This window comes from Nicotiana sylvestris, chromosome 12 (assembly GCF_000393655.2).
Source record: "Nicotiana sylvestris chromosome 12, ASM39365v2, whole genome shotgun sequence".
Classification (NCBI taxonomy): Eukaryota; Viridiplantae; Streptophyta; class Magnoliopsida; order Solanales; family Solanaceae; genus Nicotiana; species Nicotiana sylvestris.
The window spans coordinates 164,605,863-164,629,430 of record NC_091068.1 but is presented as its reverse complement, the minus strand read 5'-3'; the positions used below and the strand labels follow the sequence as shown (position 1 = coordinate 164,629,430).

The following is a 23,568-nucleotide window of genomic DNA, read 5'->3' as shown; positions in this document are numbered from 1 at the left end:
TATTACGACAACATATTTTTTTTAATTAAAATAATATGAAAACAAACAGATCTATAAACATAATAAAGTAAAGTCACACACACACATATAAATATAAATATAAATATATATATATATATATATATAACCTTAAACATATTTACAAAATCCTACAAGGTGTTCCTATGTGTCGCATTAATTTCTGTAGAGAAATAGAGATGATGGATGCTGCAAATGTATGTAGTAATTAATTGTATGTATTAAATATGGGAAATGAGACATCTCTATTATATATCTGGACACTCTCCACCCAAGTGGCATCTTCTCTATCATTAAAACTTTTGAAAAAACATACTCTTATTGTTCAGAAAATAAAGCTTAGCTAATTTGACAAATTAAAAGCCAAATAATCATAAATTCAAATTCTTACTTAACACTTTTTAGATCTTGTCAATAAAGAAATTTTACTACATGCATTAATTATTTTATGGAACTCATCTAGGTGCCTACAATAATGATGTCTCCAGGGGCACAATTATTGCTATATTCAATCTCATTTTCTCCTTATTTTATCCCCCGTAGACAAATTGGGGCTTTGGTTCACACGGGTGACAGTTGGCTACTTATAATAAATTACTTAATTATTTCATTACCTTTTGTCTAAATTAGGTACTAGGAATAAATGGAAAATGTATCTGCAAAGAAAAAGTGGAGTCATCCCTCATCTTGACTGAGGGCGGTCTTTCTCTGACATGACAGCTATTTCCTCCATCTGAGGTCTCAATCCTTGCTGCTAATCACTTAATCTTTACCTCTCAAACCCTATTTTCTAAAACTTTGCGAATAGGAAACCTAATAATTACCGATTGCATCCTTTGCGGGCATCAATTTGTGCAAATTCCCTATTACCTATTAAACCCTAAATCAATTTGATTTCTAGAAGAACTCTATATTTTGGTGCAAACAGGTTAAATATACTGCTGAATCAACTCCAATAGGAGCAGGAATCCTTCAATTGGAAGATGGCTGATGAAATTACTGAACGCCTAAATAAATTTATTCTTACTGAGGAAGAAAAGGATGTTGTGGCAATTGAATATCCAGATATTCAGTCAAGTATGAAGGATTATAAGGTAAGTCTTTTTGGCAAGGTGATTTATGATAAAAAGGTGAATTTTCAGGGAGTCAAAAACACCATGTCGTTGGTTTGGGGGCCCCGTAGGACTGCAGATAAAGAAAATCGGATGGAACTTTTTTCAATTTATTTTTAAAGATAAGGAAAGTAAGGATAAAATATGGTTTGCTACACCATGGTTGTATGACAAATACCTTCTTAATGTCCATCCTTGAGAACCAGGTTTGAAGAGTGATTCCCAGGTATTTAATATCTGTAATCGGTGGGTTCAAGTTTGGAATATCCCATTACATTGGATGTCAAAAGATGTTGGGCGCAAAATAGGACATGCTTTGGGAGGTAGTGTTGATATTGTAATCCCTGAAAATGGAAGCAAAGAGGGGGATATATGAGGATTAAAGTTACGAAACAAACTGTATTGAAATAAGATACGAAAACTTACTTTATGTTTGCTACTACTGTGGTATGCTAGGACACACTGATAGAACTTGTGTACAAAGAGGGAAGGATATAAGATCAGGCAATCTCAAAAGTGACCAGTTTGGGACATGGTTACGAGCGGAGAATCATTTACTAGCTTCAGATAATCACCGCCGTCAAGGTGTAAATACTAATAGCATTGGGCATACTAGGGTGAAAAATCATATCTTTGAACTGGTTGAGGGAAAAGGAGTTTGGCAGAGGGTACTACCTCAGTTGAAATGCAGCCTGACATAAGAAAAGAGGATCTTCAGAGAGACCAAATGCAGCCCATGGAAGCAACAAATTATGGATCTAGAGAGAAGGAGAGTGCAGAAGTTTGGAATAACACCAGCGTTGGAACTTCTGATGGTATTAAAACTACCTCAATGCGAGGTTTGAATATTGGCTTGGAGAAGAAAGATGTGCAGGAGCAGATGCCAGCGGATGGAAATATGTTGAATGACACAATAAAGCTACAACAAAACTTATTTCAAGTTGTCTCACAAATGCAGGATGCTGACAACCAAAAAATGAAGGAATTGCAAGATAACATAGATAAGGTATGTCCAGACCCTTTAGTGAGCTCTCCTAAGTTTTAACTAAATATAGTGAATAATTCACAACTAATTGCTAATTCAAAACAATGGAAACAGAAGGCTAATATTAAAGGTTGTTCTGATGATATTAAGGGAAACAATTTGTTAGGTTTGAATGAAAATCGTCTTACTGAGGTTGATGTGATAGAGGAAAATATGCATACTATGGGGGATAAAAGAAAAGAACTAATTAATTTTGATACTGAAATGGAAGTTAAAAAACAGAAACAAATGGTGGAGCGGGAGACCAGGCCTAAATGGCTTCCCTCCATGCAATGAAAGCTCTAGTGTGAAATTGTAGAGGCCTGAGGGGTCCTTAACAGTTCCCTTTTTTGAAGGAGACAGTGCGTCTCCACTCCCCAAATATGATTTTCTTAAGTGAAACAAAAAATAGAGATAAAACAGTGCAAAGAGTTCGAGGACAACTAGATATGGCACATGCTATTACTGTGGAACCAATGGGTTTATCCGGTGGACTAGCCTTATTCTGGGTGACAACATCCAGGTATATCAATATCACACTTCTTCTTTTTGTGTTGAAACTTTGATACATGATGTTTTATCTGATTGTAAATATTGGTGTATCTTTGTGTATCTAAGTACGGATAGAATTAATCGTCGATCTCAAATGCAAGAATTAATTAAAAAATCTTCATACTGGGGCACCTTGTCACGTCCCAAACTACCCCCTAGACGTGATTGGCACCCAGCTAATACCACTCACCAGGCGAACCATACCTTCATACCGTAGCCATTAATTTGCACTATTTGATTAAATAAATAAGTATCCAAATAATCTGTTAACTATAACGAACAATTAATATCTTAAAACATTATAATAAACTTCTAGCCCAAATCCCACACTAGACCATGGAGCATATAAGAGAATTACAAAAGACATCATATGAATAAATAATTAAGACTCTTTTTGCAGCCTCCACGAACAATGCGGCGGCTCACCTCAATAACTGAATCAACTCTAGCGAACTCCTTAGCCACTAGCTTCGTTCTCAGCAACAGTGTCTGCATGGACATGCCGGTAAGGAGTGAGTTATACGTAAATATAATCCAGTAAGATCCTCGACCCGCCACTCTGAATACCCCTAAAACAAGTGTTCGAAAATACAAACACACAAAGAGCACATAAATAATATGCATAGAAATTCTTTCACCATATAATTACTCTATAAGGTGCAAATAAATATCCAACAACAACACTATATATATATATATATATCAACACAACCCATACTAAGGACTTGTCATTAACGGCAATGCAGGAAATTAACCAAACACCCCAACGAGTCCATGACAGCATACACAATGCCCCAAATCTACTACGGCGGCATACACAATGCCCCAAATTTATAACAGCGGCATACACAATGCCCTAAATATATAGCGGCGGCACACACAATGCCCCAAATATATAGCGACGGCATACACAATGCCCCAAATCTATCACGGCGGCATACACAATGCCCCAAATATCATGGCACACAGCCGTATCAAACTATCAAACAACTTATAAAAAAATATTTTTTTTCATAAAATAATATATTTGCGGCTAGTCTAAGACCACCGACTCTGCCAAGCGCACGCTTGTCCCAACACATAGACCGGACAGAGAAAATACATTTTTAAAATGAATTTTAGAAAAGCAAGTATCAAAGCTTAAAGTCTCACTTACCTCGCTAACGGAAAATTTTCCCAACCTTGTAATGTCTAGAACACCAACCAAACGGCCTCCAAGGGCCTCAATTTGAACTTTTATTTATCTTTAAATTGGTTCGAACTCGCCGTCAATTTTCTCAACCGGCGTGCACGATTTCCTTTTTCTTCTTCCTCCGTTTTTCGTAATTAGGACTTAAAAGTTTCAGCTATATACCCTAGACAATCTCACCAAACTAGTAAATGATGGGCCTGGCCCACTTTAATATCTCTACAATAATTAATTAAACTCACTTATTTTTAATTCTCTCTATATATATATTTACTAGCTTAATATTTGGCCCAATAGCTATAAATAAAAATTAATTTCTCTAGTCTCACAATTTATAAGTATATATATAAAAAAGTTGGGTTATTACATTCTCTCCCACTTAGAAGAACATTCGTCCTCGAATGTTAAGCGAGTTATACCCTAGAAAAGAGGTATGAATACTTTATCGTTACACTCATCAGAGAGTTATACGTCTCTTGTACCTTATTTGGAAACTTAATAACAACTATAACTATCTCAAGATTCGGAATCTCTATTCTAGTGTCTTAAATTATAGTTAAACATGTCGAACACTTTCTATTCATCTCATGTAAAGTCTTCGTATAAGGAACTACCTCGCCCATGGCAATCATGAATATTCTTCCATGTCATTCTAAGACCATAAGAAGTTACAAATCTAACATCGTTTGCCTTACAATTGTGCATTACATAGCACGACACCACTCAGTTCATACTCATAATAACATTAAAGTCAGACCTCAACACTAGTAGAGCGATTATGGTGTCCCTTCCCTGAATAAATATCACACCGCTTCTATACACTCTATCCACAAATATAGTCTCCCTACTAGGATTGTCGCCATGCATGGCACATTAAAAGATTTGGCTCCCTGTTTTAAATTAAAAGCTAAAGATAAAGACTCATACGAATATCATATGAATAGTAAGAATACATGTCACTACCACATTAGGTGCCTCAGTATCCTGTCTAGTCATTGCAAAGAATATCGGTGGCCCACCCGCTTCCTGAACACCTTGTATACCTTGTCTATTATGTCCGCGGGCACCCTGTGGAGCGGTTCTAGCTGGTTGATTCTGATTTTGTGTGACTATAGCAGTTCCCTATGGCTGTTTATTAGCCTGACTGTTACCAGAGTAACCCTTAGGATAATATTTAGTGATATGCCCCTTTTCTCCACAAGTAAAACAACCGCCATCTATATCAAAGCAACGACCATAGTGGTTCCTACCATATGTATTACATCTCGGATACTGTCCAAATTGAAATGAACCGTTATCTTTCCCCTGCGTCTGTTGTTGACCTTGCTTTACCGAAAACGTACTCCTAGAAGGCTGCACTACTGACTATGACTGATTAAGCTTGGACTGCCCGCAGTTAAAACCATTCTTACCCTCTAATGGAACTCCATTAAATTCGATGGCACTACGTGCCTTTTTACTTTCTCGCTCGGCCATGTCCCTCTCCTGATAGGACTCATAACGTAGAGCAGTGTTGGCTACTTTTTTGTAGGAACCACCTCGAACATCCCTAACCATCGGGCCACGATAACGATGCTCAAGCCCATCTATGAATCTTCACACCTTTTCATGCTCATCAGCAACCAGAAAGTGTGCATATGTGGCTAACTCAGTAAACTTATCCTCATACTCTGTAAATGTCATAGTGCCCTGGCGCAAGTGCTCAAACTGACACCTCATGTCGTCTCGTTTGCTCAGTGGAAAGAACCTCTCCATAAACATAGCTGAAAACTCTGACCAAATAATTAGTGGCAACCCTGCTCGTCTACCTCTCTGAATAGAATTTCACCATGACTCTGCGGATCCTGAAAATAGAAAAGTAGCAAACTCCACCCCACGAGTCTCCTTTAGCCCTAATGTAGTTAGTATTTTTTCACAATGCTTAATGAACTTTTGAGGCTCAATAGAAGCCTATGTAGCATCGAACTCTGGCGGCTTGAGATCCATGAAATTCTTAAGATCCTTAGACTGCCCTGTATTTGCAACTGGCTGAATAACTTGCTGAGGGGCCATCTGAGGAGCTGCAACATTCAGCTGGACCTGTGCTTGCGCCTGCGAAGTAGCTTGGGGAGCTGGAAGTCCACCCTGAGTAGGCACTAATGCCTCTAACACATTCAACAACCTTTCCATTGCGTCTGCAGGTAGAGTAACAGTAGGCATAGCAACTGGCACTGGTGGTGGAGAATCATGAACCACTTATTCTTGCACTTGGTCTGCCATAGCAGCTTGGGGTCGACCCATATTTACAACTTTAGGCTGAGGAGCTGCATGTCTTCTAGTTTGTGCTCTAGTTTGATGAGCCCCAATTTGATCACCACCTCGGGTAGTACCACGTCTAGCATCACGTCCAGCAGATGAGGGTGTGCGTGTCCTGGCCATCTGCGAAAGAAACGCTCCAAAGTCAAACTCAAGTTATTTAAACGCACGATCAAGGAATGTAATAAGGGAAAACATCCTAAATGCCTAGTAGCCTCAAGATCATAAGTATGGGCTCCAACATATCCATGAGCAAGACTCTACTAAACACTGCTCCATGACCCGGGACTTAAAGCCTAAGCTATGATACCAACTTTGTCACATCCTAAACTACCCCCTAGACGTGATTGACACCCAGCTAATACCAACCGCCAAGCGAACCATACCTTCATACCGTAGCCATTAATTTGCACCATTTGATTAAATAAATAAGTATTCAAATAATCTGATAGCTATAACGAACAATTAATATCTTAAAACATTATAATAAACTTCTAGCCCAAATCCCATACTAGACCATGGGGCATCTAAGAGAATTACAAACGACATCATATGAATAAATAATTAAGACTTTTTTTGCAGCCTCCACGAACAATGCGACGGCTCACCTCAATAACTGAATCAACTCTAGCAAACTCCTTAGCCACTAGCTTCGTTCTCAGCAATAGTATCTGCATGGACATGCTAGTAAGGAGTGAGTTATACGTAAATATAACCTAGTAAGATCCTCAACCCGCCACTCTAAATACCCCTGGAAAAAGTGTTCGAAAATACAAACACACAAAGAGCACAGAAATAATATGCACACAAATTCTTTCACCATATAATTACTTTATAAGGTACAAATAATTATCCAACAACAACACTATATATATATATCAACATAACCCATACTAAGGACTTGTCATTAACGGCAGTGCAGGAAATTAACCAAACACCCCCAACGAGTCCACGACAGCATACACAATGCCCCAAATCTACTACGGCGGCATACAATGCCCCAAATTTATAACGGCGGCATACACTATGCCCCAAATATATAGCGGCGACACACACAATGCCCAAATATATAGCGACGACATACACAATGCCCCAAATCTATCACGACGGCATACACAATGCCCCAAATATCATGGCACACAGCCGTATGAAACTATCAAACAACTTATAAAATAATATTTTTTTTCATAAAATAATATATTTGCGGCTAGTCTAAGACCACCGACTCTGCCAAGCGCACGCTTGTCCCAACACATGGACCGAACAGAGAAAATATATTTTTAAAACGGGTTTTAGAAAAGCAAGTATCAAAGCTTAAAGTCTCACTTACCTCGCTAACGGGAAGTTTCCCCAACCTTGTAATGTTTAGAACATCAACCAAACGGCCTCTAAGGGCCTCAATCTGAACTTTTATTTCTCTTTAAATTGGTTCGAACTCTCCGTCAATTTGCTCAACCGGCGTGCACGATTTTCTTTTTCTTCTTCCTCCGTTTTTCGTAATTAGGACTTAAAGTTTCAGCTATATACCTTAGACAATCTCACCAAACTAGTAAATGGTGGGCCTGGCCCACTTTAATATCTCTACAATAATTAATTAAACTCACTTATTTTTAATTCTCTCTCTATATATTTACTAGCTTAATATTTGACCCAATAGCTATAAATAAAAATTAATTTCTCTAGTCTCACAATTTATAAGTAGACATATAAAAACGTTGGTTTATTACACACCTTCTGGGTCTTAGCTGGTGATTTTAATGATATTCTTGATGATTCAGAAAAACAAGGAGGATGAACTAGAGATAATTGGACCTTTAGAGACTTTTAGGATTTTATTTGGAACTTAGGTGCACTTGACTTGGGTTACAAAGGAAAACCTTGGACCTGGTGGTGCTAACGGAAAAATGAGGGTATTATTCAGAAAAGGTTAGATAGGGTCTTAGTCTCCCCTAATTGGAAAATAAAGTTTGAAAAGGCTAATGTAACTCACCTTGATACTGAGGCTTCTGATCATTTCTTGTTAATTTTCTCTTCACATGATGAGCAAATTAAGAAGAAAAGACGTTTTTACTTTGATAAAAGGTGGGTTGAATGTGAAAATGTTCAGAATATTGTCTCTGAAGCTTGGTCCAATAACTATATTAGGTTCGAGCAATTTCGTGTTAACTTTAAAACAAAGAAGTGTCGTAGATCCTTAGTGGCTTGGGTATGGGGAAGAAATGGTAATGCTAGAAAGAGAATTATTAGTATTAAGAAACAGATTACAGACCTTAGAAGTGATGCTAATAATTTTGATTGGAATAAACTTAGGGTGTTAAAAAAGGAATTAAGCCAAGCTTACAAAGAAGAAGAGATTTTCTGGAAACAAAAGTCTAGAGCCTTATGGTTGCTGGATGGCGATAAAAATACGTCCTATTTTCACATGGCAACCTTACAAAGAAGAAGAAGAAATATAATTAGGGGTTTTCAAACATCTGAAGGGAGGTGGGTGAGTGATCAAACTGGAATAGTTCAAGAAGTTGAGGCATATTATGATACACTTTACATCTAACCCGACAAATTTCGAAAGTATTCTAAATCATGTCAATGTAACGATTAGTGACTCTATAAATCGAGAACTCATAAAAGATGTAAGTGAAGAGGAAGTAAAGAATGCGGTATTCGCTATGCATCCTCTTAAAGCGTCAGGTGTGGATGGAATGACTCCTTTATTTTTTCAAAAATATTGGAATATTATATCAAAGGAGATTTATGAAGCTATTAAGAGTTTCTTCACTACAGGATACCTAATTCCTTCGTGGAACCATACTTTAATCACTCTAGTACCTAAAGTTAAAATCCTTACTTTTGTATCGCAATTTAGACCCATAAGTTTATGTTCTATTCTTTATAAAATTATTGCAAAAAATCTTGCTACGAGAATGAAAAATCATTTAACTAAGGTTATATCTCCGACTCAAGCAGCTTTCGTTGGACATAGACAAATAACTGATAATATTATCTTAGCACATGAATTTATGCATTTTCTAAAAAATAAACGCAGAGGTAGAGAGAAATTTATGGCGATAAAATTGGATATGTCAAAAGCATATGACAGAGTTGAATGGATATATATCCAAAAATGCTTTAGCAAATGGGTTTTCATGCCAGATTTGTAGAATGAATTATGCAATATATTTCTACCCCTACCTATAGTTTTAATATAAATGGGGAGGTAGTTGGATCAGTTAGGCCGACTAGAGGAATACGATAAGGAGATCCGCTATCACCTTATCTATTTTTAATATGTGCAGAAGGTTTCTCTACTTTGTTGAAGATTTCTGAAACTCAAAATGAAATTCAAGGTTTAAAGTTAAATAGACATGGGCCGAGCTTAACTCACTTATTTTTCGCAGATGACTCTTTTATATTCTATTCAGCTAATGCTCATAATGCATTCCATGTAGCTGAGATTCTAAGAAAGTATGAGCAAAATTCTGGGCAAGTAGTTAATTTAGATAAATCAGCTATTTGTTTTAGTACAAATGTAACGGAGGAGGAGAAAGTAGAGATATGTTCCTTACTTGGACAACAACAAAGAAATGAGATGGGTATGTATTTAGGATTACCAGCTATCGTGGGACGCTCAAAGAAAAAGATGCTAGAATTTATTAAGGATAGAGTCAAGACAAAAATAAAAGGATGGAAGGGTAAATTTTTAAGTACAACAGGGAAAGAAATAATGCTTAAATCTGTACTTTCAGCAGTCCCTACCTATGCCTTGTCTTGCTTCCAACTCCCCGATGGTCTGTGAAAGGAGATTACATCTCTTTTTTCTAAATTTTGGTGGGGACAAACCGAGAATAAAAGGAAGATGCATTTTGAGAAGTGGGAAAGATTATGTGATTCTAAATCAAGAGGGGGCTTAGGATTTAGGGACTTAAATGCTTTCAATATGGCTTTGTTAGCTAAACAAGCTTGGCATATATTGTCATACCCAGATTCATTGTTAGCAAGAGTACTTAAAAGTAAATACTTTCCACACTAAACTTTCCTTGACGCTTCTACACCATCTACTGGATCATGGAGCTGGAGAACTATTTTATGGGGAAGAGATCTATTAGTTTCTGGACTAAGGTGGAGGATAACTGATGGAAAAAATATAAATGTTTGGATCGATCCTTGGATCCCAATAAATAATAATTTTACTCCAAAAAGTATTCAAATGCAAAAACAATTTAGATCTTAAAGTTGCCAACTTAATTGACGACGATACGCATACCTGAAAACTTCATAAGATAAGTACGACTTTTGAACCTGAAGATGCAGATGCAATTTTGTCTATTCCAATATCCATCATAGGTCTTAATGATAGATTACTATGGCATCATTTAACATCTGGAAACTATGAAGTTAAGTCAGGTTACTATTTAGCAAAGGGTTTGGCGGGCAAGACTAGTAGGAATTCGGAAGTCCAGGCGAGTTGTCATTCTTTTCCTAAAAGCTTCTGGGATTCTTTGTGGAACTTAGAAATTAAAAATAAGCTTAAACATTTTCTAAGGAAGTGTATGATTAACTATTTGCCCGTTAATTGTAACTTAGCTAAAAGATTACAGAACCTAGATAAAACGTGTAAGATTTGTGGTCTAGAAAGTGAAGATATAGAACATATGCTATTTAGATGTCCCCGATCTCAGCTTGTATGGAAACAAAGACCTATTAATTGGCCTAATATTGAAAACATGACTGACTTTTCTGTGTGGTGGTACAACTTATTCTTAAATGCTAAGCATTTTCCTGAATCTACAGAATTATTATGTTTGAGTGTTAATATTATGTGGCAAATTTGGAAAGGTAGGAATGCTTGGTGCTTTAATCAAGAAATGTTAGAGCCAACTGATATTGTTTCTAAAACTCTTTTTGAGTATGAAAAATATAAAGATATATTAACTAGTTGCCTCGTTGTACAACATTCAACTTGAAATGAGTTTGTGCCTAAACTAACCAATTTTCAAGATGATGTTTTATTATTTACAGACACAAGATTATGGTGTGATGATAGACATGCGAGTATTGGTGTCGCGACTTTGAATAGCCTTGGAAAACTGGTTCATGCCCATGGATCCCCAATTCAGTATGTTGGGAAAACCATGACTGCTGAAGCGATTGCCGTAAGAAAGGCACTTGAATGTGCTATTACTCTTGGATGAAAAAGTGTGAAGATTTTATCTGATGCTAAGAATGTTGTTGATATGATCCAAAAACAGGTGGCTACTTCATGGGAGATAGAAGTGTTGTGTGAAGACATTTGGAAGCTATCAAGCATGTTTGATCACGTTGAGTTTCTTGATATTCCGAGGAAGTTAAACAAAGTAGCTCATAATTTAGCTAAATTTTCTATTTCTTTGTTGAAGAACATCTCCTGGGAGAAGTTTTTCCCAACTTGGGTTGTCCAGGATGCAAAAAGTACATTTGAACTTTGTTGTTCGTTGATGCAGCAATATGAAGTCTTTGTTTCAGAGAAAAAATTAAAATAAATGGAAAATGCTTTACGAGATTAGGAGCAAAAGTTAATTAACTTTTCATTTCCTCAAGCCAACGAGAAATAATTGATGGGCCTTGTTTGGGCTTTTAGGATTTGAGGCTGAAATTTTTAAAATAAAAAAATTGCGAAAATATTACACTTTTTGGGGTGATATTTAACTTTTGACCCCCACTTATCTCATAGGCAGAACTTCAAAATCAAAAGCTAAAAGTGTTGCCCGTCGGGCAAGCGAGAGCAACCTATGTTGCTTGGAATTTCCAAAAATAACATCGTGTGTGTAGGATCCTCCCAAAGTAGTATATTTTTGGAGGATCCTATAGGGTGCGGCGGCATTTTGAAGAGTTCGCATAACATAGGGACCAACACTTATTAAACTTGAAGTTCTGCACATAAAATAAGCATGGACAAAAATTTAAGACCATTCACTTTGAGGGCTATTTGTGAACTTCACCCTTCAAAATTGCTTCAGATACATAGTCCATGCCAACTCACTATTTAAAGAACTAATGGGTAAAATTAATTGAACATTTATATTTCAGTATTTAACTCTAGAACAATAAGTTATTGAAGAACTGTGTTTTTAGAGAACTCAAGGTTATGACTTGAAAAAAGTACTTGAATTCTTTAGCTTCAACAAGAAAAACAGAATCAATTTTTTTTAAATACAAAATTCAAACTGGTAGCAATGCAATGTAAATAATTGAACTTTTCATACAGCATTTTCAAGATTTTGCATCATATTTTTAGGATTCTATATAACAAAAGAAACAAAAAAAAAATATATATTTGAGGGTGAACTTTTGTACAGCTTCTCAACAGAAATCCAAAAGCCTAGGCCAACCTTGAAAGCATGGTGCTAAATATTTCAACCTCATGTTGTGTATATTGCTTCTGCTTAGCCTTCAGCTCCTTGTACACGAGCTTCACATCTCTGCTAAGATCAGTTAAACTTTAAGAACACATTGAGGAAAGTAAAAATGGCAGCCCGGTGCACTAATCAATTTCCCTATGTGCGGGGTTCGGGGAAGGGCCGGACCACAAGGGTCTATTGTACGCAACCTTACCCCTGCATTTCTGCAAGAGACTATTTCCACGGCTTGAACTCGTGACCTCCCGGTCACTTGGCAGTGACTTTACCAGTTACGACAAGGCTTCCCTTCAAACATTGAGGAAAGTACCGCACGAAAATAAATAAATAAATAGCATATATATGTACCAATGTATGTACGTATGTTCAAGAATCAGGCCGAAAAAATTTGTAGGAGGCAAAGTATAAAGGCAAATACCTGTTGTTTGGATCAAGTTTAAGAGCTTTCCTAATATCAATTTCAGCCTTTTCCAATTCATTGATTCTCAGGTATGCTTGAGCCCTTCTAAAAAGAGCTTTGACATTGCAAGGATCATACTCTATAACCTGTTTCCATGTTAAACAAAAAACTATCTTATCAGTAAAACAGGTATCAACTCTCTGTGGTAAAAGTAAAGAGGAAGGGTAAATAATGAACCTTGCTACATAGTTTTGAGGCTTCTTGATGATCTGCAATCTTCAACTTACAAGCAGCATTATTCAAATAACACGAAAATCGCAAAGTATTTGATTGGCACTTTTCATTGTCGTTGAACGAGTGATCAAACTGGATGAATTTCAATGCCTGGAATTCAGAATACATACTTCAGCTTACAGACAATACATTGTATATGTAGATCAAAGCACAACTACTTGGTTAGAACATTTCAAGAATGAAAAAATATTACATTCCTTGTCATACTTCCTTGATGCACATTGAAACTTGCCATCTTTGAATAGTACATTTCCTTCGTTCTTAGTTTTATCACATGCTTCAATTTTCTCTTTTGTGTCCATCTTCCAAAATGGTTTCTCCTGTATGAATCAAGAAACTGGTTTTTAAAAGAATCATTAATTTGATCACTCTGAAAATAGAAGGATCTTATTGATTACTTCCTTGTAAAATAAACCTTGTTGAAATCAACCAATTTGATCTCATAAACCACAAAGTCTGCAGTAGATACTTCTTCTACTTGACAATAGTCCGAGCTGATTGTAACTATTGCTTCTTCTCCTTTTCTCATAGTCATGATAGCTCTATCTAAACTCTCACTGAATTTCCCTGCATGACAAGTTTATCTCACTATAGGAAAATTGTAAAATCTGTAACTTATCCCTCTCTTTTAAATTATATAAGACAATTCTTTTTCCAAATGAAAATGTAACAGTCCACGAACCGCTGGCTGATAAACTCGAAGGTAGGTGTTTGTTGCGAAGCTTGCCTTTGCAAAAAATTTCACATAGAATAGGAGGGGAAAGTTTGTGGGCGTAAAAGGCCGTGTTAAAGAATACAACTTTTGAGGCCTCAAAGATTGGGCCATAGCAGACAATACATTGGCTGTTACCTTCTTTTTTTCAAGTCGAGGTGAACATCACTTAAAGAAAAGAAAAGTTTACCTTCTAAACATGCATATTCAAGGGGTTCATCATCTGATCCTTTCCTGTCAAATACAGTCCCATCTTGTAGCTTTCCAATATAAACCACTTCAAGAACATAAAATTCCAAACATTTAATATTTTCTTCATTTTACACATGTATTTAACAAACAAAGTTAATTTGTGAAAATTACCTTTTACAAGGGATCCTTCATTAGGACGATCATAGCCTTCACCAACCTTAATTAACTTCTTAAGAACCTTCTTATCTCCAGTAACATCAACAACAGTTTTCCATGAAATCAGCTCAAGATGAATGTTCAAATTCAAATTTGGTTGCATTCCATTTTCAACACCATCAAAACAATCTTCAAGTTAATGAAAACACAACTTAATTATCTTTCTTTTTGCTTATCAATAATTTAATTTTGTGTTTATAAAACTTACAAGTTGGTTTCACAGTTAACTCAGCTATTTCTCCTTTTCTCATTGTCTTTACAGATTTCTTCATGGCTGGACAAAGGTAATCTAATAAAGGTGCAATTTTATTAGTACTTCTATATTTCTTAGTATGTAAAAGAAAAAGTAATTTAAACAAATATTTACCATCCAATAAAGAAAACTCCACACCATCATCAGATCTTGACAGAGTTTTTCCATCCGCAGAGCTTGCTACATACTTCACTATCCAATAAAACAGAGGTAATAGAAACTTAAAAACATGAGGAAAAATGGAATAAAAATTGTTTACTAAAAAAATAATAATTTAATTCCTAGATATTTCTGGTGTTGAGTAATATAGTTGTCATGCATGAGTTGTATAAGAATTTCCAAATGATTTATAAACTCGTGCTATTCCATCCGTTACCCGAATTCGCGCAAGTGTGTCCACGCCCCCAAACTTAGTTGACAAGGAATACTTTCTCGCAAACAAACACAACCCCTAGACAAACCTAGGAGCACCCTTTCCTGCATATCCATACAGGACCCGAGTAGGCGGGTCGAGGTCCTTCGAGGTACCCACTACTTGGAGTACCCTCCCAAAAGGAAAAAGATGTATCTGTTAGGTTCGATTCTTCTTAGTTGGGTTGGGCGGATTCGACCAGAAATGCTATGCTTACACACAAGACTACCCCTCTTTCCCAAAGCTACTTTAGGACGACGAACGACCGCCAGCAGGGGTTTACAACACAAGGCCCCTACAGAGGAAAGGCTTTATCCCAGCAAATAGAAGATACTCTGCTCCGCACAACATAAGGATTATCACACTTTCGGGAAGAACATAGTATAGTAGAAGATGTCGAACGTTCAAATTTTTTCACATGACGTTACAACTAATCATTTGTAAGCCCATTATCACACTTGTAAGTTTGTATTAAAATTCACGTGTGCCATGTGAAATCTAACATCGCGTTACACGTGCAAGAGGGTGTTGAATTACTATATAGCGGTTCCACATGACTTGTGTAAGCATTCTTGAAAGAGTACATAGCAATCTTAAATTAGCGTATATTTTGGGTTGGATGCTCAAATTCTTTTAGAATACAAAAACCAAGTTCAAGTTGATATGAATAATAGTAAATGAAATGAGACATTACCTAATGCTTCATCTACATCTTTAGGTGTAGCCCACCCTTCACCTTCTTTTATTATTTTCTTCAATATTCCTCCATCTCCAGTGATATCTCTAACTGAATTCCAAGAGACCAATTCTATGTCAAAAACAAGTGTTGAATTGGGAGGAATTAGAGGAGGAGAACCAGTTTCTCCATATGCCAAATTTGGTGGAATTATGAATATTGCTCTTTCACTCCTTTTCATTGTAGCAATTCCTTCATCCCATCCTTTAATAACTTCACCTGGAATTCAATAATGAATAATAAAATTCACTTAGCTCAACAAAAATTCAGGCTCTCTTCGATTAGAAAATTGATATAATTTTGCTTAATTAGACATTTCATAAATGGTAAGCAACTTGTTATATCGTGTTAAATTACCCTGATGGTTTAAGAAATTCATTACACTGGCAGTATATATTACTTAAATGCCGACAATATAAGAAAAGAAGGGCAGCCTTAGAACAACGTTAAAGTTGTCTCTGTGTGAAATATAGGTCATGGGTTCGAGCTGTGGATGTAGCCACTAATGCTTGCATTTGGGTAGGCTATCCACATCACACCCCTTGAGATGCGGCCCTTTCCCGGACCCTGTGTGCCTTGTTCACCATGCCGCCCTTTGCCTATCCTAAGAATATAAAAAAAAGGCTGGTGCACTAAACTCCCGCTATGCACGAGGTTCCGGGAAGAGCCGGATCACATGAGTCTATTGTATGCAAGAAATTGTTTCCACTGCTCGAACCCGTGACCTTCTGGTCACATGGAGGTAACTTTACCAGTTACGTCATGGTAGTAACGCGTGACGAGAATATAAGAAACCGGTAATTGAATAATTTCAAAGAAACCAGAATATTACCTTGTCCTAGCTTGAATTCAAAAGGTTTTCCTTTGTCATGGCTAGAATCAAAAATCTCCCCATCTTCTAGTTTCACACTATAATGAACTAAATATAACACAAAAACCTCAATGCAGCTGCAGTCAGTATTTTTTTCGCGGTAAATGATAAACAAAAGCTCAAGAGATAAGAAATTAATTAATCACGAAATTAATCAAAAAATCATACCTTGGATTTCATCACCAGGTAATGGTGTCTTCCAAGAATTACCCTTTTGAAGAATCTTTTTTGTCAAGCCTTCTTTCCCAATGACTGTCTCTGGTAATTCTTGAATTTCTGTTTCAAAATTCACTTTGTTACTTTTATCAGAATTACAAGCTGCCATTTTTCTGTGATTTCTCTTTAGTGAAAAAAAGATAAGTTTAGTTTGCAGAAGATAAAGAAAGAGAACTACAAGTTGAAGATAAGCCGTTAGTTTCCCACACTTTCAAAAGTTCTTTCAGTTAGGATTTTTTTTTTCCCTTTATCTTTTTTGCTGAGTTGTAACTAACTTGGTAAAAATAACACATTCTCAAATGAGGCCGAGCCGTAGACGCCTGAGCTCGACCCTTTAAATTTTACTTGGGCCAAACTTTGGCCCAAAAATTTCCAGACCAAAGAGCGTAAAAATAGCACGGTATAGCCAGTTTTCGGACCGGTCATTCAAAAATAGCCAGCGTTTACCAAGTCAATAAAAAATAACCACTATTTTGCTGCAATAGAGACCGATCCAGCATAATATACTGGAGTTCGGTGCAACCTGTGTATATGCTGGACCGGTATACTTTGCTGGCTCCAGTATATTATGCTGGAGTTCTAGTGTACTTATGATAGAACTCCATCATATTATGCTGGAGTTCCATCATACTTATCCTGGAACTCTAGTATAATATGTTGGAGTTCAAATATACTTATGCTGGAACTCCAGCATAATATACTGGCGAATTTTTTGGGTTTTGAACAGTGTTTTCGCTCAAATTTATCTTTACATGAAAAGTGGTTAAATTTCGATTACTTTTGAAACTGGGCTATTTTTGAACGACCAGTTGTAAATCTGGCTATTTTTGAATTTCTCCCCCAAAGAACATATGAAGATTCACATTTCATGAAATATCCAGTTTAATAACTTAAAATAGCACGGGCTAACCAGTTTTCAGACTGATAATTGAAAAATAGCTAGCGTTTGCAAAGTCATTGAGAAATAGCCACTATTTTGCTGCAACACGAAAAGTTCCAGCATAATATACTGGAGATTGGAGCACGTGTATGAACTTCCAGCATATTATGTTGAAACTCCAGTACATTATGAAATTCTAGCATGTTATGCTGGAAGTTCACATGTAAAAAATTCGAACTCCAGCATATTATGCAGGATATTTTTCGGATTTTGAATAATGTTTTTGTTCAGATTTATCTTTACATGAAAAGTTGCTAAATTTCGATTACTTTTGAAACTGTGGCTATTTTTCAATTACCACTTGTAAATCTGGTGATTTTTGAATTTCACCCGTTTAATAGCTTGAAACCGTTAACGCTTCTAAATACTTTTAAATCGCATATTATGATAAAGAAGGGGAACCTTAAAGCAACGGTAAAGTTATTTCTGTGTGATATATAGGTCATAAGTTCGAGCCGTAAAAGCTTGCATTATGCTAGACTGTCTACATTACACTCCTTGAAACACGACCCTTCCCTGTGCCTTGTGTGATTGCGTCAATGAAGATGCTTTCTTCACCGAACTGCCCTTTTTTATATTATGGCCACCAAAATGAGACTTGTCTGAAGTGTTGATATATTAGCGAGAGATTTTGTCCCACTTATTCTTTTTTAAGATGTCAGTGAAGATGCTACAATGTTAAGTAGCACAATACTTGCAAATAAACAGTATGAGAAGTAAACAGTATAGCAACTTTTAGTAGAAATATCTTAAAAGGAGAGTTGGTCCATAATGATCAAAACATTCTGGTTAGAACTATGGTATTTCATGGGAATAAACATGAACCACGTTTAACCTCTTGAATAATATATGGCATCAACGACACTTAAAACATAAATTTAATTGTTGTAGGAAAATGGAAAAAGATTTTATCAGTGACATACTCATTTGTAAAAGAACATTTTACAGAGGAGGAGACAGCGTAGCATCTAGGATGTTTGGTATACCCTTAAATTGGCTGAGCAAGTCCAAGAACCAGTCCGAGCCCATTTAGAAAAAGGGCCCAAAATTGGCCCAACATGAACTTTCAGGCCTAGTCCGGTATGAGACTAAGCCGGGAGAAATTTAAAAATAGGCAGATTTACAACTGGCCGTTTAAAAATAGCCCAGTTTTAAAAGTAATCAAAATTTAGCCACTTTTCATGTAAAGATAAATCTGAGCGAAAACACTGTTCAAAACCCGAAAAATAAGCCAGTATATTATACTAGAGTTCCAGCATAAATATGCCTGAACTCCAACATATTATACTGGAGTTCCAGGATAAGTATGCTGGAACTTCAGCATAATATGATGGAGTTCCAGCATAAGTACACTAGAACTCCAGCATAATATACTGGAGTTCCAGCAAGTATAATTGTCCAGTATAATATACTAGAGTTTGGAGCACCGGTGCTCCAGTCTCCAGTATATTATACTGGAGTTAGTAAAGTATACCGGTCCACCATAATATGCTGGAGTTCATACACAGGTGTACCGAACTCCAGTATATTATGCTGGACCGGTTTCTGTTACAGCAAAATAATGGCTATTTTTCATTGACTTCGTAAACGCTGGCTATTTTTGAATGACCAATTCGAAAACTGGCTATACCGTGCTATTTTTACGACTAAGCCGGTTATAGCATTTTCTAGCCCAGGACTGGCCCGGTCCAGGACATGTCTGATCTCGAAAGAATTCAGAATTAGCCTGATATACAATTGCTAATTGAAAATTAGAAGAATTAAGCCAAATAGCCGTCCCTCTAATCTTTTAAACTAAAAATAGCCAGCGAATGCATAATATATGTGTAGCTTTGCATAATCAATATATAATCTATGTATACCGGCTAAAAAAAGTAAACATTGAATCTAGCCGGCTATTTGTGTAACAATCCCTGGAAATTAACCATAACTTTAGAATTAGTCAAAATTTAGCTATTTTTTAATGCAAAAAATAAAATCTAGATAAAATACATTTAGTTAAAATCTGAAAAAATTCCATCACAATATGTTGGATTTTGAATTTTTTTTTGGTAACACTGAATTACCATTGATCAACCAAATGATTACGCCTTGAGAGCACTCTATATCATAATCAAATTGATTATGAATATTAAGCCTTTAAACAAGTAAACTATACATTAGTAATTCTCCTTTTAAGAACTCCCTAACTCTACGTGACTTTCTTGACATATGCATTGAGCTAAATCTTTCTATTATTTCCTTCTTTATCTGATCCACGATCTCATTTGTTTTTACAGTAACTCCTTTGAAAAACTTCCAATTTCTCGCTTTCCACGTATGGTAGAACATAACTCCAACAGTTGCTGCCACTGCTTCTTTCTTCTTCTGTTTCTAGTTGTTCTTTTTTATACTCACTAATGTTTCCTTTATATCGCCTTCTTGTATATGCACATCAAGCCATCCCAAAATCTCTGATCGAACAGTCTTTAGCCATTGTCAGTCCTTAAATAAGTGCGGGTACGTTTCATTTACTTGATCTATACACAGGCAGCAACGTTTTCCACATGCATCTGTAACTTCAGCATTCTCTCCTTTGTAAGTAGCCTTCTCTGCACCCCTAACCACAAGAAGAACCTGTGTTTATGTTGTGACATTCCACTCCATATGAGATCAGCAATGCACATCCGCTGCTGTCGACCTATTAATGCATTGTAACTCCTGGTTATTGAATATTCCCCACCCTTACTCAGAGTATATTTCCCCTGTTCATACCACTCTTTCATGTCCTCCTTTAGGGAGTTTATCTTTTTCCAATACCAGCTGTAGTCATCTGGAGCTTTATGTGTCCAAATGTTAGTGTTAGAATTCATGTACAGTCCATGAACCCATATCACCCATAAAGCTTCCTTATTATTTATCAGTTGCCACCAGAGGCGAATTCAGGATTTAAATTTTATGGGTTCAACTTTTAAGATTTTTAGCATTGAACCCGTTATATTTCTTAAGTTATGGGTTCATATCTACTATTTATTACAATTTCAGTGAAATTTTATGCATAAACTTATGATCCGCACCGAAAGTTATGGGTTCAGTTGAACCCGTACCCACTATGGTACATCCGCCTCTGGTTGCCACAATAGCTTCCCTACAACAGCAACATTCCAAAGTTTGCTTCCCTTCATATTCAGGCCTCCATACTTCTTAGGAGAGCGGATTCTTTTCCATGCTACTAGAGCCAGTTTCTTCTTCTCTTCTGTACTGCCCCATAAGTATTCCCTACATATTTTATCCACCTCACTTTAAGGTAGAATAAATACTGCACTCCAAAAGTTGTAGATAGAAAATAGCACTGAGTTTATCACTTGTAGTCTACTAGCATATGAAAGTTGTCTAGAATGAGCATTTTTTTATCCTACTGGTTATCCTATCCACAAGTTGTAGGCAGTCCAGTTTATTCTACTTCTTTGATGAAAGAGGAAGTCCAACATATCTTATTGGAAAGGTTCCTTCTATGAATCCAGTTGTAGCTAACAATTGATCCTTTGTAGCATCATCTACCCCAGCTATAAACATGCTTGACTTATCCAAATTTGCAACTAGCCCTGATACCTCACTGAAGTGATTAAGTGCTTCAACCACCCTTGCTACTGAAGGTAGATTACCTTTGCAGTATATCATGAGATCATCAACAAATATCAAGTGAGTCAGTTTCAAAGTTTTACATATGGGGTGAAATAGGAAATCTGGAAGATTACTCATAGTCTTCAGGACTCTTGAAAGGTATTCCATCACTAACACAAATAGTAGGGGGGACACAGGATCCCCCTACCTTAGTCCCCTTCTTCCTTCAAAATACCCATGACCTTCCCCATTCACTTTAATGGAGAATTTGGGAGATGTCACACACACCATTACTAGTTGAATGAACCTCTCTGGAAAACCAAATCTAGTCAATACCTCCTCTAAGAATCCCCAATGCACCATGTCATTAGCCTTTCTAAGATCAATCATCGTAAGACATCTAGCAAAGGTCTTTCTATTATAATGCCTCAAGAGATCATGACAAATTAGCACATTGTGCATCATTGATCTCCCCTGCACAAATGCTGCTTGGTTGTCTGCCACAATAAAGTTAATGCAGTGCTTCAGTCTCTTGTAAATTATTTTGGAGATGCATTTATATAGAACATTACAACAGGAGATTGGTCTATATTGGCTAGCATATTCAGACCTCTCTACTTTAGGAATCAGTGCTATTATTGTAGTATTTAGTTGCCTTAGGAGTTGCCATTCTAAAAAAACTCCAGAATAGCTGTAGTTATGTCTGCTCCCACAATGTTCCATGCTGATCTAAAAAATTCACTACCATAACCATCAGGTCCTGGACTTTTATTCTTATCAATTTGAAATATTACCTCTTTGACTTCCTTTCCCATGTATGGTCTGATAATGTCCAATTGTTGTTCAACTGACAACACATGCCCTTGTTTCACAAATCTAGTGAAAGCTTTGACTCTAGAGGATATAGATTTACCTAAAAGGTTTTCATAATAGTCCACAAAGACTTGAGCAATTTGATCAGGATTAGTCTGCCAAGTGCCGTGTTCATCCTTTATTTGTGTAGTTGTCTGTTTCGGTCTTTGGTGTTTAATCACTCTATGCAAATATTTTGTATTGTCATCTCCCACATTTATCCAAGTTGCTTTGCTCTTCTGCTGTAAATACATCTTTTCCATGTAACATGAACAGGGTTTGGATTGATGATAAAATAGAATCTTGGGTCGCGAACAGTGATTCGATTGATGATGAAGAAAAAGAATTCTTGGTTCAGTTCTCCACCTTAATGACAGAAAATAGGATTGATCAAATTCTATTGAGTCTGACTCATAGTGATCGTTTATCAAAGAATGACCCTGGTTATCAAATGATTGAACAACCGGGAGCAATTTACTTACGATACTTTGTTGACATTCATAAAAAGCATCTAATGAATTATGAGTTCAATCCATCCTGTTTAGCAGAAAGACGGATATTCCTTGCTCATTATCAGGCAATCACTTATTCACAAACTTCGTGTGGGAAAAATAGTTTTCATTTCCCATCTCATGGAAAACCCTTTTCGCTCCGCTTAGCCTTATCCCACTCTAAGGGTATTTTAGTGATAGGTTCTATAGGAACTGGATGATCCTATTTGGTCAAATACCTAGCGACAAACTCCTATGTTTCTTTCATTACGGTATTTCTGAACAAGTTCCTGGATAACAAGCCTAAAGGTTTTCTTCTTGATGAGATCGATATTGATGATAGTGATGATATTGATGATAGTGACAATCTTGATGCTAGTGACGATATCGATCGCGACCTTGATACGGAACTGGGACACTAGCGCTTCCGCGCAATAATTCGACCAAGGGTGATCCTATTACAGGAATAGCGTCAGGGACACCTGTTATTATTTTTATTGCTCAATAACCAACTTGATCTCAAGGTAAGGAATAACTAGTTACGCCAAAAGATGCGGTTAATATAGCCAGAACCACACCTGTAACCCAAGTCAATTCGCGAGGTTTTTTAAATCTGCCGGTGAGATACACACAAAATATATGCAGGCTCATCATTAGGACCATCATACTTGCCGACCATCGATGAACTGATCGGATTAACCAACCAAAGTTGGCTTTAGTCACTATGTATTAAACAGAAGCAAAAGCCTCAATAACAGTAAAGTCATAGCAAACCCAGTAGCTACTTGTACTAAAAAA

General features: G+C 36.6%; 2 protein-coding genes across 6 annotated transcripts; both read right to left on the bottom strand.

Annotated features, from left to right (window-relative positions):
- Positions 1-12,399: 12,399 nt before the first annotated feature.
- LOC104216567 (70 kDa peptidyl-prolyl isomerase-like) lies at positions 12,400-17,124 on the bottom strand. Of its 5 annotated transcripts, none has more exons than XM_070165200.1 (12): positions 17,063-17,124; positions 16,630-16,944; positions 15,756-16,016; positions 14,764-14,841; positions 14,605-14,685; positions 14,352-14,525; positions 14,179-14,265; positions 13,692-13,843; positions 13,470-13,613; positions 13,220-13,366; positions 13,001-13,128; positions 12,400-12,648 (listed from the first exon to the last, which is right to left on the bottom strand). In XM_070165200.1, exons 3-12 carry the CDS (start codon positions 15,976-15,978, stop codon positions 12,546-12,548), a joined length of 1,317 nt encoding a protein of 438 aa, XP_070021301.1. In that variant the 5' UTR covers positions 15,979-16,016; positions 16,630-16,944; positions 17,063-17,124; the 3' UTR covers positions 12,400-12,545. The 5 variants fall into 5 exon arrangements, with proteins under 5 accessions (XP_070021301.1, XP_009764942.1, XP_009764944.1 ...); XM_009766640.2 differs by having other exon boundaries at positions 16,630-16,716; positions 16,837-17,084; XM_009766642.2 differs by having other exon boundaries at positions 12,400-12,645; positions 16,630-16,716; positions 16,837-17,084.
- A 3,789-nt stretch (positions 17,125-20,913) lies between these two features.
- Positions 20,914-21,595, bottom strand: LOC138884058 (uncharacterized). The gene is made up of 2 exons (XM_070164798.1): positions 21,267-21,595; positions 20,914-21,082 (listed from the first exon to the last, which is right to left on the bottom strand). Exons 1-2 carry the CDS (start codon positions 21,593-21,595, stop codon positions 20,914-20,916), a joined length of 498 nt encoding a protein of 165 aa, XP_070020899.1.
- Between the last annotated feature and the right edge of the window lie 1,973 nt (positions 21,596-23,568).

Excerpts from the sequence above, each read along its gene's own strand:
- LOC104216567 (XM_009766640.2), bottom strand. The coding sequence starts at position 16,993 with ATGGCAGCTTGTAATTCTGATAAAAGTAACAAAGTGAATTTTGAAACA. Across the intron at positions 13,844-14,178 it reads TGAATATGCATGTTTAGAAG|GGAAATTCAGTGAGAGTTTA; the intron begins GTAAACTTTTCT and ends CTTGTCATGCAG. Across the intron at positions 13,129-13,219 it reads CCTCAAAACTATGTAGCAAG|GTTATAGAGTATGATCCTTG; the intron begins GTTCATTATTTA and ends ACATGGAAACAG.
- LOC138884058 (XM_070164798.1), bottom strand. The coding sequence starts at position 21,595 with ATGGAATACCTTTCAAGAGTCCTGAAGACTATGAGTAATCTTCCAGAT. Across the intron at positions 21,083-21,266 it reads CTTCCTCTTTCATCAAAGAA|GGAATACTTATGGGGCAGTA; the intron begins GTAGAATAAACT and ends TAAAATATGTAG.